The sequence below is a fragment of the Genypterus blacodes genome, unplaced genomic scaffold (genome assembly GCF_046128005.1).
Source record: "Genypterus blacodes isolate CSIRO-AG114 ecotype Tasmania unplaced genomic scaffold, CSIRO-AGI_Gbla_v1 ptg000214l_1, whole genome shotgun sequence".
Taxonomy (NCBI): Eukaryota; Metazoa; Chordata; class Actinopteri; order Ophidiiformes; family Ophidiidae; genus Genypterus; species Genypterus blacodes.
This window is the reverse complement of record NW_027467013.1, coordinates 225,615-244,548: the sequence shown is the minus strand read 5'-3', so window position 1 is coordinate 244,548 and position 18,934 is coordinate 225,615. Positions and strand designations below refer to the sequence as shown.

The 18,934-nt window shown below is 44.9% G+C and overlaps 2 protein-coding genes across 2 annotated transcripts; one reads left to right on the top strand and one right to left on the bottom strand.

The window, feature by feature from the left end:
- Positions 1 to 119: 119 nt before the first annotated feature.
- Positions 120 to 6,059, bottom strand: fancb (FA complementation group B). The gene is made up of 8 exons (XM_076169847.1): positions 4,858 to 6,059; positions 4,556 to 4,711; positions 4,380 to 4,460; positions 4,110 to 4,238; positions 3,295 to 3,482; positions 2,081 to 2,487; positions 1,723 to 1,963; positions 120 to 1,632 (listed from the first exon to the last, which is right to left on the bottom strand). The coding sequence occupies exons 1-8, from the start codon at positions 5,752 to 5,754 to the stop codon at positions 1,254 to 1,256; spliced, it is 2,478 nt and encodes an 825-aa protein (XP_076025962.1). The 5' UTR covers positions 5,755 to 6,059; the 3' UTR covers positions 120 to 1,253.
- A 53-nt stretch (positions 6,060 to 6,112) lies between these two features.
- Positions 6,113 to 17,512, top strand: mospd2 (motile sperm domain containing 2). The gene is made up of 15 exons (XM_076169848.1): positions 6,113 to 6,421; positions 6,515 to 6,572; positions 6,800 to 6,955; positions 7,561 to 7,647; positions 8,083 to 8,237; positions 9,285 to 9,345; positions 9,466 to 9,504; positions 9,603 to 9,727; positions 10,155 to 10,328; positions 13,802 to 13,920; positions 15,662 to 15,755; positions 15,865 to 15,961; positions 16,308 to 16,428; positions 16,511 to 16,613; positions 16,982 to 17,512. Exons 1-15 carry the CDS (start codon positions 6,389 to 6,391, stop codon positions 17,144 to 17,146), a joined length of 1,587 nt encoding a protein of 528 aa, XP_076025963.1. The 5' UTR covers positions 6,113 to 6,388; the 3' UTR covers positions 17,147 to 17,512.
- Positions 17,513 to 18,934: the final 1,422 nt, after the last annotated feature.

Genomic DNA, 18,934 nt, shown 5'->3' with positions numbered 1-18,934 from the left:
TGAGTTAAGATAATTGATTGTACAGCAGAGAGCTGGCAGACTGTTGGTTAATGTGTGTGTGGTCTGGTAGTAATAATTCACCTCTGCTTCTCTCTCTCACAGTCTAAGCTCTCTAAATGAATGAAGAATGACATAACCATGACAATTTATTGAAGAGTTTGAAAAACAATTCTTATTAATTGGGTGTAAACTGTTTGTGAAGTGTGTAGCTTCAGTTTGGGACGAGGAACAACTTCAACAAATACATCAGAGAGCTGCAACTTGGGTTAAATGTAGCCGACTTCGCCCAAATCAATTTAGATTCAGCATTAAACAACGTGTAAACATGACATGAGCTTCCTGCGGACAGAAATATGCGGGCTGACCACTGTGCATGATGTTTACCACAGCGGCGTTATAATCAATAGCCTCCCAGTTGGTTTGGTTGCCCCACAGAGTCAAGAGGAGAGGAAACTGGCCTACCGTGGTGAATATGTCGACAGCAGGCCAGAGCGCTGCCCTCGTCGCGCAGCATCAACACACACACGGTTCAGCTGCTTCATTCATCATAACCCAGGCCTGAAAATAACGCGTTCAGACATCAAATTAAATAGGAATGTGACAGGAGACAGCTTGTATTCTGCAAAGTGTCAAAAGAGGCAGCTCACGCCGTTACACAGCGCAGCATTAGAATAAAAACAAATGACACTGGTGAAATCGCTCCGGGAAAGTATGAAGCTATTATCTCTCAGCTGGGTTTGGCAGCATTGTAATGAGTCCAAAATGAAGCACAGGCACTGAAGGTGAGAAAGAGAGGGAGACATTAACACTCCTCTGACTATGTGCTATAAACAGATACAGCTTCAACATCGCTGACAAATCAAACGCACAACCCCTTTCTCCAGTACAGAGAGAGAAAAAAATGGCTCCACAATCTTTCTGGGCAATCTGGTTTGGACAAGGTCCTTTCACTTGGGAGGAATGGCACTTTAATAGAATTGACAGCTTTCGAGCATCATGGGAAACGGCAAGGACTTCTTTTCTTTGACAAGGTTTCACAGGAGAATAAGTGAACCATGAGAAAGCAGCATCGCTAAATGCCTTCAGTCACCCGCAGCCAGTGAGCGGCTGAGTAGCCTCTTCCTCTACCATCACCATTTCTTTACTGTTATTCTTAACCAAAACTCTTGGATGAAAATAGAAAGCCTTGTCTGTCGCCGTGTCTCCCATTGAAGAGCACATACTGGGGCAGTGGCATTGACACTCTGTGGGTGTTAGAGGAAGAGAAGAGAAGCTGCCATATCCACATCCAGCTGGATTTTGGTCAGGCTTTGGGTCAGCTTGCGGTAACTTGCAATGTCCACCCGGTCGTTATTCTTGACACTCCCCTGCCATACCTCTCTATGGGGCAACCTGGAAGCGCTTGACTCGGGGGTTTGCCCTTGTTCATGTCCAGTGCTCTCATCTTGCCCTTGTACGCACAACAGTGACAACAGACCGTCCTTGAGGCACACTAGCTCTTTCTCCAAGGCCAGAGAGAAAGCTGAAGTCTGAGAAGAACCCTTCCGTCCTGGACATCTGACAGGCTGGATGGAGCAGGAAGCAGGGAGGTAGGACATAAGGGAGTGAAGGAACTGGAGCATCCGTACTTGGCTGCAAGGGAATAACAGAGGCAAACGATCATTACATTTAATTTCAACCCAGAGACCAATCACCTGGTGTCTGTGAATAACTTTGAATTACCTGGAGTGGACAGACAGTTCTCCGTGGAAAGGGGTTCTCTGGTGCCAGTGCAGCAGCATTACAGCCGATGGTGCTGATGAGTTGAAGAGCAGATACTGAGGGTTCACCTCCACTATCTCACAACCCACTTTTCTTTTGATCCAGCCATCTACATCTCCTAAGCTGTGCTCAGGAGAGTCGATAATGAAAGCCCAATGATCCAGCACCGCCAGAAGACTCCACAAATCTTCTCTAACCTCATCTAGACAGAAGAAATACAAAACATGTAGCAACACAGCTTAACTGGTCAGTGACTTGAATGTGTCTCGTGTTTTTTTCTTAATTGTTTCTGATTTTAGGTTCTCTACACCCACTTCACCTGTTCTGAGTTTAGGGTTGCTCAGCAGTTGGGTTTGGAAAACACTGCCAATGTCGAAAGCAGCTTGACCACAATGCAGGACTGCTGGTGCTGAGGTGCTCACATGTGGAGAGGAAGCTTGATGTTGTCTCTGGACGTAATGGAGCATGACAGGGCATTTGACAGAGCCAGAGTTTAACAGAGGTGTCAGCCTGGTTACAGCAGTCACAACCAGTCTGCACCTGTTAGGATCATCGGCCTCGTCTACGTTGTCCGGCTTGTTTCTTTTGGCTGCAGGCTCTCCGAGCATGGAGGGAGAGGAGCTGGAGTTGGGGACCAAGAACACTTGGCTCTGGGTCTCCATGACTGCGGGCGTCAAGCTCTGGCCAGGCTCTGTCATGATGGATAAACTCAAAGCGTCCAGCTGTCTGGAACAAGAATAACAAATCACTACAAGTCACTTGTGAAAAGAATGTTCAAAAAATCACATGAGTAATCAAGAATAAAACCTGAAGACATGTGAGAATGCAGAGATGGGAGTGTATGAGACATGATTAACACTGATAACTAGTTAATAAAATACATCACTGCAACAAGTGCCGTTTCCAGGCCCCTGTGGCAGTTCTGCCACAAGCACAAGAGCACACACAGAAACAGAAACAAGTGTTACTAAGAATCAGAGTGCTTTCTGCTCTCACAACCAATTAGCAGAGGGTTACAGTAAGAGCTGCTGCCATGGTGACTACCTAGATCACCATGAGACCTAGGCCACGAGGGAGGCACCAACATTGAAACTGAGAAATAAACATGATTAACTGCCGCAGAACAATGAGTGCTTGTGTGCAAAATTAAATGTAAATCACAGGAAACGGCTCTCATAGTGTGTTTGGAGAGGAAATGCTCGAGACAGAATTTGACGTTCCAGCTGGGAGTTACTACACATGATCTCAGGGTTAACAGCCCAATAATAGATCTATCATATTTGGACACTGAAAAGTCTAATGAGCCAGCAATAACGGCATCTGACAGCTGGACGATCCTCTGTGAGAAGCCAACACTCGACTGGGCATCAGTCAGGAATTTAGAGGATGATCATTGTTAGGAATCAATACAGACATGCGTCATCATTAACTGGGCCGTGTTTGAGTGGAATGAGGCCTCGGTCGATTAAGCTCACTAATGCTTAACCAAGAAATACACACATTACATTTGAATGGAAAACAAACTGTGTTTACATGGAGCTGTCAGTTGTTAGCTTCACTCCCACAACCAGTCGGTCCTCGATGACGCGATGCCACAGCCTGTCAATCTGAGGTTTTGATGGCACTGCTGGCTCGTCATGCATCTCGTCATCCAAGACACGACTCGACTCACCATCATCATCATCATCCTGGTCATAGTCCCACAGAGGCAAGAGGTTTTCCTGGAGAAGAGGCACACAGTTAACAACCTGCTGTGACACATGTGGGATGGCGCTGATATAAAAAGCATAAATATAGCAAAACAAGCTTTAAAGTGTAAGTGTCTTTCTATCTGTCTTATCTTTAATATGCCAAAAACAATACTCATTATAGCAGCTATGACTACATGTTTCTGAGACCTCCATCAATAGATAATTGGTCGACAATATTAGCTTGAAATATATCATTGTATAGCACTACACAGCTGTTTTATTGACAGCATTCTTATTCGTACTTATTCTTATGTTTAAAAATCCACACATACTGTATTTCCATTACCTTTCCCGATTTTGAACGTACCCATTTGGCAGAGTAAACCTGGTACTGATGGCACCAAGCTCTTTGAAGCCTTTGATAAGAGCCCCTAACCTCCAGGACCTAAACCTACCAACCTACTGGGTCACATTACCAAGGTCCCAATCAATATTCCTTTCCTTTTTCTCCTTCTCTCCCATTTTACCCTTCTCTCTGTATAAAAAAAATCTAAAATGTCCCATAACAGTATCTGTATGCTCATTGTCAGGTCAAATGCTTTCTTCAATAAAACTATATTACAATGTCACGCTCTTACTTCCTTGCATATCGAGTACCTGCTCAAATTGGGTAAAGTGGGTCCGTCTTGCTGAGCCCACATCAGTCAGAGCTTTGACAGACTGCAGCAGGACTCGCCCCGTCGCTCTCGCTTCTCCCTGAAGATCCTGCAGTTCCATTGACCCACTCTATTGACACATGACAGGCTATCATTAATTGACCGTGTAAATACATTGGGCACATGTTGAGTGACTGAGTGAGTGACTTGTTAATTTAAAGATATGAGATCCCATATTTTAGAACATTATCACAACAATGATGTTGAATACCTGTAGTCTGTCCTCCAAAGCATTCAAAGTAGAGAGAAAGGTCTCTGATGGACAACCGGATGTCTGCTCGTGGCCTTTCTCCTGGTGACGTGACAACATATTTCCTGTTAGTCATGATGGCAGATTTGTGGATTTCAAGCAGCGTTGCCATTATGAAGGAAAGATGGACTCCGTACAGAATATGAGATGCCACAGAGGTCAGTGATGAGGAAATGATCCAACCGCTTCTCTTCCATATCTCTGTCCTTAAAGACCAACAGCATCTGGTCTGTTCCACATCCCAGGAAATCATCCACCAGGACCGTGCTGACATCTGACCACTGTGAGGCAACCTGGAGGAGGGAGGGCGAACAATCATCTCAGCAATGAAGGAAAGTTAGATATCAATTCTTAATCTATATTCTGGAACGACGTTACCTACTGGAAAGGTGCAAAAGGAACTAAACTACTACTACTACTACTACTACTTCTACATTACCTCAAATGTTGCTTTCCATACAGCACAGACGTGATCATGGGCAAAGGTTATGGCAAACAGAGACCCATTTCTCCCTGTGTGGACCACCTGAATGAGCTGGGGTTCCTCAAAGGGCAGCTGGCAGACATTTTTCACAATCCCGTCCTCAAAGTAAACCAACTGCCTATTAGAAGTAGCAGCAACCGCAGCACATTTCAGCACACTGTCCACTTTTTTGGCCGAGAGCACCAAGAGGCACTGTGTAATGCACATATAGGCATGAGGTATGATCAGACCGCCATCGAAAAAGTGGCCCTCTTCAACAATTAAGCCCAGTATTGAGGTGTTGGACCGGTCCCTTGAATTGTCCTTCGGCAGTCCTAAAGCAAAAATCTGTCCTTTGTGAAGTGGAAGTTCTCCAAAGATGATGTGAGAGAACTGGGTGGATATTTGTTTCACCTCTCCAGTATGCAGAGTGGAGTAGAAGACATCACCTTCATGGGTCCACAACACTGTAGGACCCTGGAGGATGGCCACGTTGTCCCCCATCTCATAGGGGAGTTTAAACTCCACGCAGGTCTCCAGCTCGTTGGAGCTGCTCAGCATGAGGAGGCTGTACTGAACATTCGCTCCTTTCTGCATCCTTTTAGCGACCAACACGTACGGAGCACGAACTCTCCGTCGGACGTCTGTGACGGATTTACAAATCACGACAACCGCAGGACATAAACCTTTTCTGCCGACGACAGCGGCTCCATCCGCCGTTTTCAGGAACGCACTGTCTTCACGTTTGAATGAAAAGGAGCAGAAGGTTACATTTGTCGGGCTTCTCTCAGTAGGGACTTTGAATAACATCACTTTCCCACCAAGAGACAGCCATTTGGGACTGAGACACACATCTTCCTCCAATACCTCCATTTTATATAACTGTTAGTGGTTGAGAGAGGAAGTTTAACAGTTACAACAGACCGAGTTTAGACCAAGGTAGTCCTTATTCAGTAAAAACCTACTTTTGAAAACTTCAGTTCGCTTGTTAGTAACAGTTTCTGCGTGACAGTTCCTCCGCTGTGCGTGAATGTGTCGAATAAACGCCGACGGCGACAGTTTAGGCGAGTAGAAGTGTGAACTATGATGGGAAAACTGGTTAAAACACATTTAAATAACGAACTCAAAGTCGGCGCAGTTTGTTTACACAGCGCTGAGCCGCCGCGCGCGCCAACGGAAATCAAACGCTTCCTGTAATACCGGCCCGGGTGCATTGTGGGTAAGAGTTTGACACAGACACACACACACACACACAGTAAAGTCAGTTGACGACGTAACGCGCGAGCGAATGGCTACGTAATCGCATCAAGAAGTCGTCGATTGTGCGCGAGGGACAATAAGTGTTCGCTTGATTAGTCTTAATCAAGGGGGCAGATCGGACGCGGAGGCGGGCGGGGCCATGGCCGGAGCGACCGGACGCCACTTTCACACTTTGCACTGATTCACCTTAAGCTAACGTTAGCTGCTGAACTAGGAAGTACACAAGAGGAAACCGGACTGACTGAACATGGCTGAAGTTGATCACCACGGCGATCAGCAGGTATGTTCAACCGACTAGTCTTTACTCGTACATTTATGACATTGATTAGTTGTAACCGAACAACCTGCTAACCCGAAGGAACTCTTGTGACAGGACATCGAGAAGAAGATTGAGGAGACGAGACAGAGATTCAATAATGAGTGTCTCCAAGGTAACGCTTTTGATGGTTCATGTGCTCGATTGAACATTTAAAATTTGAGTCATGTTTGAGTAACAGATCGATACTTAATTTCGTTATTTCTTTTATTATTTAGACTCACATCCTGTATCTGTATGGCCTCGTTAATATTATTGTTTATATATTTTGTTAGATGACTACAAAGAGGTCTGTTAGAGAGTGAAAGCATGACTCATCAGACATGTTCTTGTTCTTGGTAGATTCAGCAGATAAATATGACTCCCGAGATGTGGAACGACTCCAAAAAGATGATGCCATGGTGGAGGGATACCTGAGCTGGAGACAGTTTGTGGTTGACGACGCGGTAAAGATGATAGATGAGAGTCTGCAGTGGAGGAAAGAGTTTGGCCTGAATGGTAATAAGGTGTTACTCTGAACTCTGTGTGTGTGTGTGGGGGGGGGGGGGGGGGGGGGGTGGTCATGTGATAAACAGTTTCAAATCCCTTTAAAGCTCAAAACCCAGTCGCTGGCCTCAGTCCTGTCAGATCACTGGATGTCTTTGTCCTCCTCTATCAAAGCTGCAGACAGTGTGTCGTTGTGTCTTGTCCCCAGAACAATACGTCCCCCCCTCTGTGTTTTCAGAACGATTGTTTGTTTGTAAGGCAGCAAATTCAATCAAGCAGTTTGTTTCTTCTTCTGAAATTCTTGTTTACCCAAGTAATTAGTATCTAACACTCCCAGGCTGTACAGTAAGTGTGTATGTGTTTGCTGTATGGAATGGGGTCAGGTTGGTGATAAAGTGGAATGTTATGAATGCACCAGCCATTAGCAGTTCACACACTGTAAGCAGATTTTAGAAAGGCCGTAGTAAGAACAACAAAGCATTCCACTCGAAATGGAATGAAGGAATGAATTTGAGCTTCCAAGATCACTCTCCCATATTATTATTATTATTTTACAGACTTGCTAAAGCTAATGCAGTCTTAAATGTGTCTCCTATGTGTTTGTTTGTACGTTTCAGATCTCACTGAGAGTACCGTCCCAAAATGGATGTTTGAGACCGGTGCTGTGTATCTCCACGGCTACGACACGGAGGGCAACAAGCTGTGTACGTAAAGGTTTAGCTTCTTTATGTAGCTCATGTTTAAAAGCAGCACATTCCTTAATGAATGGAACAATGGCGCTGCGATTCCAGCCCTGTAATGCCACTTCTAAAATTGGTATGGCTCATTATTTCTTTTTAAATATGAAATAAAGAAATAAGTACTGTTTATTTTGAAAATGTAATCACCACACACACACATACAGTATGTAGGGCACATAATTAGCCGCTCCTTTGTGTTTATTGTGCATTTTTCCTCTTCACTTTCTGTTTTTGCACCAATAATCTGCTCAACTGCAAGATTAAATTGTTTATTGAATCCGCCAAGGAAATTGCACATTTGGGGGAAAATAAATCTGTGGTTCGGTTTGTTTTGCTTTCACAAAAACTTTGTACTTTGTAACTGCCATGAGTCATTTTGGAGTGTGTTTATGGTTTCAGTCTGGTTCAAAGTGAAGCTGCATGTGAAGGATGCAAAAACCATCTTGGACAAGAAGAAGTACGTGGCCTTCTGGCTGGAGCGCTACGCCAAGAAGGAGCCTGGGATGCCTCTCACTGTCGTGTTCGACATGGCAGAGTCTGGCCTCAGCAACATAGTAAGTTCATGTTGATGTTGTTTTGCATATACAACTTCACAAAATTCATCATTTCAGTTGTCTTCTGAACTGTCAACCCGCCTTTAAAGTGAGTGTCACTGATTTCTTTCCCCCTTTGAGCTTTGGTTTGGAAGGAACTTCTGTGCGGCGTAACAGTTTGGAGATTAAAGTAACCTTTAAATCCATTTGGTCAATCCGAGCTCGCTTCCTAATCCATCCCCTTCACTTTGTCCCCCCCCCGCCCATTATCTCCCCGTTGGAGCTCTCAGTTAGTGGGAACGATTCCTTCTCCTCGGCTCCGTTCTGGAGGAGAAGCGGCTCAAGTTAAATGCAATTACCCCGACGCGTACAAGGCAAAAAAAAAAGATATGAAATTAGTGGATTAGGAGACCAATTTGGAAAGCAGCTTTATTTAGGCTTGTTGAACCACAGTGTGAGCTGGAGCCGGCCTTTATGATGATCTCATTAATGCTCTGGAGAGGCTGCAGCATAGCAATGAGGCTTGTGACCAATCATGAGGCTCAACCGGCCTATAGGGGCTCTATACATCCACTCATCTGTGTGTCTGATAATTAGAACGAAGCTCTTACAATGGCACGCATGTATTAGCTTTTACCTACAAGGGTTTTTGAGTATAGAGTGAAGCAAACGTCTGACTGAAGATGAGAGCGACAGAGTGTATTAAAAAGATCTGGAGAAAATGTTGATGCGATTTAAAGATGTTTTCTTTTAAGATAACAATTTGAAATGGTAAAGGTTGTCGGAGCGAAGTAGTTCAATCGCTAAGTAACAAGAGCAGCTGGATAATTGCCTCTTTAAGCGTCAGTCACTCTGCCTGGGTTAAGATCCTCAGAGTGCTTCAGTCCCAGCATTTGATCATTTGGAGGGATTGAGTCAGAATGGTTGGGAGGAAGCTTGTGATAGGTTTTTTTTTAATGTTCGAATGTGTTAAGTGGGTCATTTTAGATCCAGAGGCACTTTAGCGAAGAAAGAATCTTTTGTTCTTTGTGCTCACGTCTTGTTTTTCTCCTGATTTGTGTGTTTCAGGATATGGACTTTGTGAGGTACATCATCAACTGCTTCAAAGTGTATTACCCAAAGTTTTTGTGTAAGTAGACAAAACTGTTAAAGATGCTTTAAATATGTATCCAGTCAGCCATTCATAATTATTCAACTACTTTAAAGTCCATTCTGTGCCAATTCCTTTTTTTTCTTTTTACCATTTCAGCCAAAATGATCATCGTGGAAATGCCCTGGATGATGAATGGTGAGACCGCCGGCCTCTTCCTCTACAATGATGAGGATGATGATGTCGCTTTCATTATGAGCTGATAATAATATACATACATTCCCTCTGAACTTCAGCTGCATGGAGGATTGTGAAAACCTGGCTGGGCCCTGAAGCGATCAGTAAGCTCAAGTTCGCCTCCAGGTCTGAGGTCCAGACGTACATCGGGCCTGAGTACCTGCCAACTCACATGGGCGGAACAGTATGTGTTCAACCTTCTCTATACGCTGTAATACTCACAATGCACAATAATCTTTTCTTTGTCTTCTGGTGCAATTTTGTTGTCATATTTGTGAGATGTGTGTGACTCAATGTAGGGATGAACACTTAAAGCTTCAATCTGTAATATTCACATTTACATGACTTGGTACTTGGTACTACACCCCCCATATCAACAACAACACTGAATTACCATGCCAACATAAGCCATATGGTGATGTATGTTGATAGGCATCCTTAGGATTATCATACAGCATTGATTTCAGCCATATTGGCCTCCCATGATGGCTTCATCTGGGATTCTGAGACTCTTCTTCACAAGGATACACACCCAGTGACATTTACATTAAATATGTCCATGCATTCAAATCAAGCTTGTAGTGAATTTACTTTATCTGTCTCCATTCCAGGACACGTTCAAGTATAGCTACCCTCCTCTGCCCGACGACGACTTCCAAACTCCCATCAGTGAGAACGGGCCCATTGTGAGCGAGGACGACGTGGAGAGTAAAGAGTGTGAGTCTGAAGGCAAAGACACCCTGGAGTCCAGCTTCAGCTCCGAGGTCGCCACCAAACCCAAAAAGGTACAACGTTTCTTTCGGTCTTGTATCTTAAGTTATTATCGGTGGAGTCGCTTTAAAAGACAGCGGGACAAAGCAGGACTCATCTTCAGGCCTGCACACCGAGTTTCGTCACACTTCTTTTTTGTTTGCCCCTATATTTGTCTGAATATGAATAAGTAACAGTTTTTTGTCAGAGATTCTACATTAATCTGATTTTAATAATGTTTATTTTGACAGTAAGGTTATTAGCAGGGTCTCTAGTTCAATTAAAAGCCTTTTTTGCGACATGAGTGTAAGATGGAGTCACCGCTCTCTCTCCCTACACGACACCCTGGTGTTAATGTTTAACAGTGTGAGATTACAGCGTGTAATTAGGCTGCTTTGAGGACAGCTGTGAATTAAAATGGTGAGTTATGTCCTGATTTGGCAAACGTTAATCTCTGGCTCACTTGTCTGCATGAAGGTGACTCTTAATGTCCTCGGCACATAAACCCAAAGCCTGTGAATAGCAGCCGCCCTTTCGCCCTGTGAGCCGCTCATATGTCACACAGAGGTTTGTCGGGTCGGCTCCTTAAGCTCCCTGCTGTCGCCGGCTTTGACCCAAACATCAGCGGCAAGACCAAGACACCTCCTGGGTTTAGGCACACACACACACAAACACACATACACACTCCGTCCATGCAGTGACCGCCATCCTCCCTCTCACTGTGGCGTGGCTCCCGGCTGCAGTCAGGGCTTCCTGGTGTTTGTTCCACCTTCTTCTTCTTCCTCCCCTGCAGTTCAATCCCGCCCTCTTAATCTATTTAGCCTCTTTCCTAGCGGGCAGCATGCAAAGCAGGCCTGCATGTAAATAGACGGAGGGTATTAAGGGTGTCATCTCAGGAGATACCTGGAGCCAGCAGATGCTCCTTCTTGACTGAAACAACTTTCAAAAGCAGTGTGTGATTGTCTGCGTTTGTTTTGTTATTTCATGTTGCAGCTATTTTATTATTGATGTCTTCTCTCTTTTCTAAAGTGTAGCAGAATCAGGTGAAAGCCGGGACATACGTGTATAGATGTATTCCACGCAAACTCTCTCTGTTACCTGCCTCCTAATTCCCCAGCAGTGCTTTGTCACCCAAAGCTGCTCCCATGAGCCTCCTGAGCCTGAACAAACAAACAGTGCTTCCATTGGGAACGATTAAACCCATTAGTCATGCACAACAGATTTAGATTCACAAAGGGGAGATATGCAAATGGGGCTGTTAGCAGTACCAATAATCCACTGATAGAAGTTTCTGGAGTGTGCTGATGTTGAGCGCACAAACATGGAAACACTCCCATCTGTGTTTGTGACACTGAGGTCAAGCGGCACTTCAGTACCTGAGCCTGAACCTGTTGTTCTCTCTGAGCTTTGAGTGTTCTCTCTGTGTCGGTTTGTAGATAAGAACGCCTGCACATCAAACACACCTCAGCCGTACTTATCACACTAAACACTCACTCTTATACAAATCAAGAGTATTCTAAAAGTAAATTAATCTATTAAAGAGGTTTGACGCTGACAGTTTAGAGAGTTGAAATGGATGAAGCCCACAGATCCGTCAGAGAACGTTTGTCTGTGTGAGAGTTTAGTGAAATCGCTGCTGCGTCCGGGTGCGTCTTCATATCTCAGACTGTGGAATGCGATCTGATCAGTGTTGATGGATTCCAGCATGTTTCCGCCGGGCCCTCGAGTTCCACAACCTTCAGCTCTCTCCTCCTCTTCCTCCTCCTCCTCCTCCTCCTGACCTGAGTGCTTCTGGGTTCCAGCGTCGGTGCTAACTGGTGGCTTTGGGGAGCTAATTACCTTTCTCTCTGTTTTGAAACAAGGGTTGGAGGTGGTAAGACAGGGTATAGGATCACACCCACACTCGGAGCTCTAAGTCCGGAGGATTTCTGCGGGCTGGACTTACAGGCGTACACACACACACACGTGTAGTTTTACTGTGTGTTACTGTGAGTGCGCCTGCCTCACCGCCGACTGATGCCTTCACCGCCCTGGACTTGTCCGTCCCTCGTCCTGCCCCGGACCGCACGTTTTAAATTTAACCTCCTTTGCAGTATTGCACCTAACACAATCGACTTTTTAAACTTTGTTATGAAGGGATTACGCATTGTTAAGGCTCAAAAGCCGCTGGTCTAACCTTTTCACCATGTTATGTAAACAATGAGGGAACCTGATGAATCTTTGCAGTGTGTTTGGTTCAACAGAGAAAACCGGTTCGACCGCCGTTTCACTTTCAACAAATACTAACGTCTAACCTCTGACTGAACGCTGATCTACTGTTATATCACAGTAGAAGAAGAGATTTAACACTGAGCAACTAAAACTATTAACTCTAACTGCTTTTTGGAAGAAAGTAAATATTTCTTTCTTCCTGCCTTTTACCTCGGAGACGTTGGAGAACGCTAATCTACCTGTACTGTATAATCAAGAGACACTCCACAGTATGAAGAATATAAAGAAGCACTCAATCATACAGTTGATTTAAAACTCTAAACCTTTGATTCTCTCTGTCCTTATCATTTCACATCGTACACAGTTTGTGTATAAACCTTGTTAAAGTTATTTTTTGTGGTCCATTTTATTTTCATTTTTATCCTAAACTCGATTGCCGACATTGTTTGCCGGTTCTATTCTCACTAATATGCTGATCAATCATGTAGTCATTCATTGTACTCTAAGAAATCAAAATTCTCATATTTTAATCGCATTTTGATCTTGTTTAATATTTCACTTTTTTAACCTGATTGTATTAATCTTGTGTTATTTTGATAACGAATAAACTCAAACATTTCAGAAGCAGCTGATTATCTCTTTATTCATTGTGGGAAGTCGTTGAAGAACACGACGCGTTTTGTTGCTCATCATAACATATGAGTCACCTTTGCCCCCATGCTTCCTCGCCCTCCTGACGTGGTCATTCTCCTTTCTCGTCCACAAACACAACAACAACAGTGGGAAAGATCCATTTCCCTTACAGTCCTTCATCTGTTATCTCCCACCATTCTGCAAACGTTGCATCATTTCCCTTCTGTCAGCTGCTGTGAGGTCTTGTGGTGTGAAGCATGTGGATATTTTGGCTTTAGAGGAAAGGTTATGAATGTTTTTGATGATGTGAAAGGAGACTCTGTCATAGCTTCTGGCCTCGTTAAGCCAAATATGGTAGGACCCTGTGGGTTTTGCTGTTTTTGCTTTTCGTCCTCCTCTGAGGACATCGGGACTGAGGGCGGTGACATCGTCCCCGGGGGTTCCTTTAGTGAGACCAATGTTCCGCTTTGATACCAGTTCACGCCTCGCTGTGATTTCACATTGATTAATCATTACCGACGACCCGTCCTGACCTTCAATGACTGATAGCTTTCTCTGCAGCGGGAGCAAAGGTCAACCGTTGCGTTTTCAGATAACGGCTCGGTGCGGAAGTTATCAGAGTTCAGAGTCTCTTTCTAATTAAGCGCTCTTTTGTTTGTTTCAGGTGAATTTCCAGGATGACGGCGCGAGGGCAGAGGACAACGATAAAGCCGACACACCCAGTCGGACTAAAGGAGCCAGGAAGCCTCTCACCACCTTCAAAGGTCCTCTGCTACACGTCAGGTATTCACCCTGCTTACCTGTTCTCCATCTGGCCCCTTTGATTTGAAGCCAGTTGTGTTTGGAGCCTGAACTGATGGATCTCCCCCGTAACTAACACTTCTCAAAGACCCCTTGAGCAAGGCACTTGAACCACAGGGACCTCTTCTAGCTGCTGCTTTGCCCTTTTAACCCGATAATTAAATCTATATGTGTAGGAACCCGAGACGGAGAGCAAAGCCGTTTATTGACATGTTTGTGCCTTCACAGCTCAACTGATCCTGTCACATTTGGGGAAACAAAGAGAGCTAATCGATTCCTTCATCCAGTCTAAAGCAGTTTTTGGTGTTAATTATTAGTTTGCTGCATTAATCAATGAGGAGCATTGAGGAGCCAATGGGTGAAGTCGGTTCATCTTTAACCAAGGGGCCCTCATGTGACTTTCTACCTGTGATGTCACACGAACGATTGAGTTGCAAAGAGTTTAAGCCGTGCAGTAAACAGGTTTATACCTCACACACACCAGCTGGATCTGTGGTTAATACACCGGGGTTCACATTGGCTCTCTCACACACACACTCTGGATGATATTAGTCATTGCTCATTTTCATAAATAATGTTTGTCAAGTTTATACAGAGGAGAGAGCTTTGATGTGAGCATCTGTGACGGCTCCAGGCTATGAATTACAGCGATAAACAGATTCACACGCAGTCGGGTTTACGCTCCGCGAGCAAGACCGGGGGGTTTCGGGAAAGGGGCGGGGCACTTTGATCTCCTGTTTGTCAAAGGTTTAGAGAACGTCAGGGTGTTTCTTAGTTTACAGGACTGCCAGGCTCCACGGCTGGTACCGGGTCAAGTGAGGACGAGAACGAGTTTGAGAAGTCCCAGAGAGTGTAACCTGTCTGCATCAATGTGACAGAGATGTGTGTGTGTGTGAGCAGGATTTATCAAAGCGCAAAAACCAGGTGGAGGTGAGAGAGACAGGGGTTTGTCGGAAGGAAGTATTGGATAAGCAGAGCCGCAGCGTGGGGAGTGTGACTCAAAGTGTCTCATCTCTGGATTCTAGGCCACAGATTTGCTTAGGATTGAGATTTCACAGCTTTGATGTATGATCACAGATCCTCCCTGCCTGGCGTGATGATAGCTGGAGGTAATTCTTCATGTTCCCTGTAAAGAGGTTCAGATACAGTATTGACTGTCTAAGGCACCGCGGGGCCTGACAGCAGCGTCTGAATGTGGGAAGAAGGAGAATGTGAGTGAAGTTGAACTGAGAAGGAATGCGATTCTCCTAACAGTCACTCCTGAAACTAAGGAGGGGACGAAGCTGCTGCAGGTTCTGTCTTGCCTGTACGTACATAACACACTTACAGGAACACTCTGTATTCTGTTGGAGGTGCACACACACACACAAACCAGAGCAACACATTTCTTACAAACAATGTCATTCCTGTTGGAACTCCCGCTTGAGGAGACCGATTAAGATGATGTGTGAGTCTCTGGGTAATCATCTCACACACACAGGCTGCAAGGTCTCCATCTGAGCCTCAGCCCAGATATTTAAGAGCGGAACAGCAGAGCATGATGTAAAGCAAAGGGAACTCCTGTCTGCAGGTAGCAGTTAGAGCTGTGTTAGAGCACCCGAGTGGACGCTTTAGAGCACAGAATTATTTATTGAGAGCTGACTCTCTGCCTCAGAATTGCTCCCTAATGTGGCTCCTGCTCTAAGATGTGTGTGTGTGTGTGTGTTTTTTTCTCTTCCCCCAGCCCTGCGGAGGAGCTCAGCTTCGGTTCTAAAGAGACGGAGAAGAAAAGCCTCATTATCCTGAATAATGTGACCAAGAATCAAGTGGCCTTCAAGGTGCGCGTGTAAATATGTTCACATGCATCTGGCTTCAACACGAGACCTTTTCAATAATGTGTGTGATTGTGTGTGTGTGTGTGTGTGTGGTCCTCTGGTGTGCCCACAGGTGCGAACAACAGCGCCAGAGAAGTACAGGGTGAAGCCCAGTAGCAGCTGCTGTGAACCAGGAGCTTCAGTGGACATCGTTGTGTCCTTACACGGAGGTACTGCACTTTAGCTCTGCACTCTGCTTTCGCTCACAGAATGGGGAAGTTTAGAATAAAACAAATGCTCCAGTCTGTTACTTTCACAAAGTGCCCCGGGCCGCTTTCTCTGCCTGACATACATATTTCAAGACGGGTGAAAGTATCATCTTTTATCTCACAGAAACATAAGCATGCAGACGACTGAGTGTGTTTCTGTGAGTTAAAATCTCCTACGATGTCACCTGTGTGCTGTTGTTCAAAGGAATCGGCTCCATTTTCATGTGATTTAACGTTTTTGTCATAATTGTACTCACACAGACACACACAGAGTATTTACGAACTGTCCTGGCATGTGTTTGTGCAGGTTATCAAGCTTCTCTGCAGGACCGATTTCTGGTGATGGCTGCTGAGATGGAGAATGCCGGATCTCAAGAACTTGCACAGTTCTGGAAGGAAGTACCAAAAGCTAAAGTCATGGAACACAGGTAAGCAACCCCCCCACCCCCCCCCGCCCCAGCTTCTTCATCCAAGGTCTCCTTCCAACACGTTTGACTGTTGCTTCCACAGATTGCGTTGTCACGTTCTGGAGAGCACCAAACCGCTGATGAGCGCTCTCAAAGACGCGCCAGTGGAGGGAGGAGCCAACGGGAATCAAGAGCTAAACATGGCGGTAAGCGGCCCCTACACGAAAGTGATCAATGATTCCCAAATTCCATGTTGCATTGCCGAAGCGTTGCCATATTCAAAGCTCACTCAGCTTTAAGCAATTAGGAGTAACTGACGGAGCATTTTTGTGATTTCATTACGCTCTGCACAAACACGTGTTCACCTCAGGAAGTGGATGATAACTTTATTCCCATCACAGTGAGTAAACAGAGTAGGACACCTGTAGCTTTATCCTGTAGTGTCTCTGTTGAAGTCTAGGATCCAGCTCAGTCGTGAATCCTCCTCCTGTTTAGACGTTCCATTGTTCATTTATGGACGAGCTTATTTTCCATGTTGTATTGATGATCGAGGTCTTTCCCCCCCTCACTGCAGCTCATGCGAGTGATGGCCTGTAACTCGAGGTTGGAGCAGAAGCTGGACCGGTGCCTCTGGGTCCAAAAGGTTCTGGTCGGTCTGGTGTTGATCCTGGTGTTTTTCAACATGATGGTGCTGTCCAACGTGCAGCAGCAGCCGACGCCGACGACCCCGCCGTCGTGACGCGCCTCCGCCGTGAGTTGACTGCTTGGATGGACGATGATCATGAGCTCACAGGTGAAGCGACAAAGACAAAGACCTCCCTCGGCCCCTCTTCCTCTCCCTCACAGGCAGCAGGAGAGGAGCGTTGTTATGAAGGACCAGCTGGAGTCAATATGAGGACTTTACATTTTCAGGCACTTGAGAAGTAATGTAGCAGCGACTCTTCTAACAGTATGGAATCAAATCATTGTATTTTTTATGACTGGTGGAACAATAAATGTCTATTGTAAAAAATCAGATGTAGGAACTGTTGTTATTTTTGTGATAATAATGCACATTTTTTAAAATATATGTATCGATATGAAAATAAACACATTTTCAGCTTCACTCTTTTTGTTAAAACCGTACAATGTTTTTACTCTTTTAGCTCGGGTGCACGTCCATGTTCAACCAGAGATATGAATCTGTTACAGAGGAAGGAAATGAAGTTTTCAGCATTATCTATTGATCAAATGTGGCCTGATTCGTCTGAGTCACAAGAAGAAGAAGAGACAAACAACATGCCAAAACGTGAAGCTTCATCAGTCCAGTGTATGAAAGTGATGATACGTTAAAGAACCTAAAGAGTTTTATAGGGAGTCTAAGAGTCTAGAAACCCCTCCTCCTTATTGTGCATGTCTGATCAGGAGCTACAGGAAGCCTTTGGTTGGAGGTTATTGCAGCTTAATGAGGCTCTCCAAAGTTTTTAAAAGCAACATCCACATTCATGCTTTCCAGTCTGGTCTGTGCATAATTGAATAAAATATGTGAACCAAATATAAAGGAAAGTGTCATCGTTTGTGTGCCATTAGTTGAGGTGGAAATGTGTTCAGTCACTTTAATGATCAGACCTGTGTGTTGAGCAATTAATGCAGAAATCCGTGAAATTGCGAAGTGTTTGCCAACTTCTTCCCTCGGCTGTTTTAGCAGCAGCCGCCGCAGCACTTCGGTGTCTCACACTGAGCTCATGCATCTCTGTAATAAACCCTCTAATCAGCGCCGAGGTGTCTAATTGAACACACAGCGGTGGATGACCTCACCACACCTCTGCACACGTATCCCAGGGAGCCGGGGGAGCTCTCCAGTCTCGGCGTCGCCTATCGTCTCTGTTTGTTTTAATTACCTCCACATCGGCAAACTAAAAATACCAAAGTAATTATTGGTGAGTGTGAGGACGAGACACAAGCCCACTTATAGTTCAATAGGAAGCCCTGATATCTGTAACAAGATCACGCTCAGAGCAATCAGGATAGAAGTCACTGTGTAGGGTAAGACTTCACAATCTGGTTATTAGATGTTCAAGTAAGAGTGTGTCTGCAGCATTAGGGTTGATGATTAAAGTCATTCAAGGCGGCGAGAAGCAAACAAAGTCAACAATCTTGAGTTTTGATCTTAAACGCTGGGTTTGCTCCAGCATCACGAAATGTTTACAAAGTTGTATTCCCCCCGGAGATGACATTGTGCTGCTCTTTCTGTAGCTATTTGTGGTTGTGGTTTCCTCTTCCCCTTTTTGTGCCCGGCAAGAGGAAACCTCTCCTTCTCTCCTTTTAGAACTGTTTTTGCGAAAAAGGATTGGGGGTAGTTTGAGGGGAGCTCCTGCACTCTATGTAACAAAAAATTTGCATTGTGTGTTTCACATGAGTCCTGACCTGTGATGCATTTGCAGCTATTTGGGTATGAGAGTGCGTGTGTGTGCTTTTTTTAAAGGAGCCAGGGTTAATGGAGTACTTGCCTCTCTGGAGAATAGAAGTAAAAGCTTTGTGATCAGAA

Coding starts and splice junctions, on each gene's coding strand:
- mospd2 (XM_076169848.1), top strand. CDS start 6,389: ATGGCTGAAGTTGATCACCACGGCGATCAGCAG. Junction 6,422..6,514: donor ATCACCACGGCGATCAGCAG/GTATGTTCAACC, acceptor CTCTTGTGACAG/GACATCGAGAAGAAGATTGA. Junction 10,329..13,801: donor TCGCCACCAAACCCAAAAAG/GTACAACGTTTC, acceptor TGTTTGTTTCAG/GTGAATTTCCAGGATGACGG.
- fancb (XM_076169847.1), bottom strand. CDS start 5,754: ATGGAGGTATTGGAGGAAGATGTGTGTCTCAGTCCCAAATGGCTGTCT. Junction 4,239..4,379: donor CTTTGGAGGACAGACTACAG/GTATTCAACATC, acceptor ATGTGTCAATAG/AGTGGGTCAATGGAACTGCA. Junction 1,633..1,722: donor GAACTGTCTGTCCACTCCAG/GTAATTCAAAGT, acceptor ATTCCCTTGCAG/CCAAGTACGGATGCTCCAGT.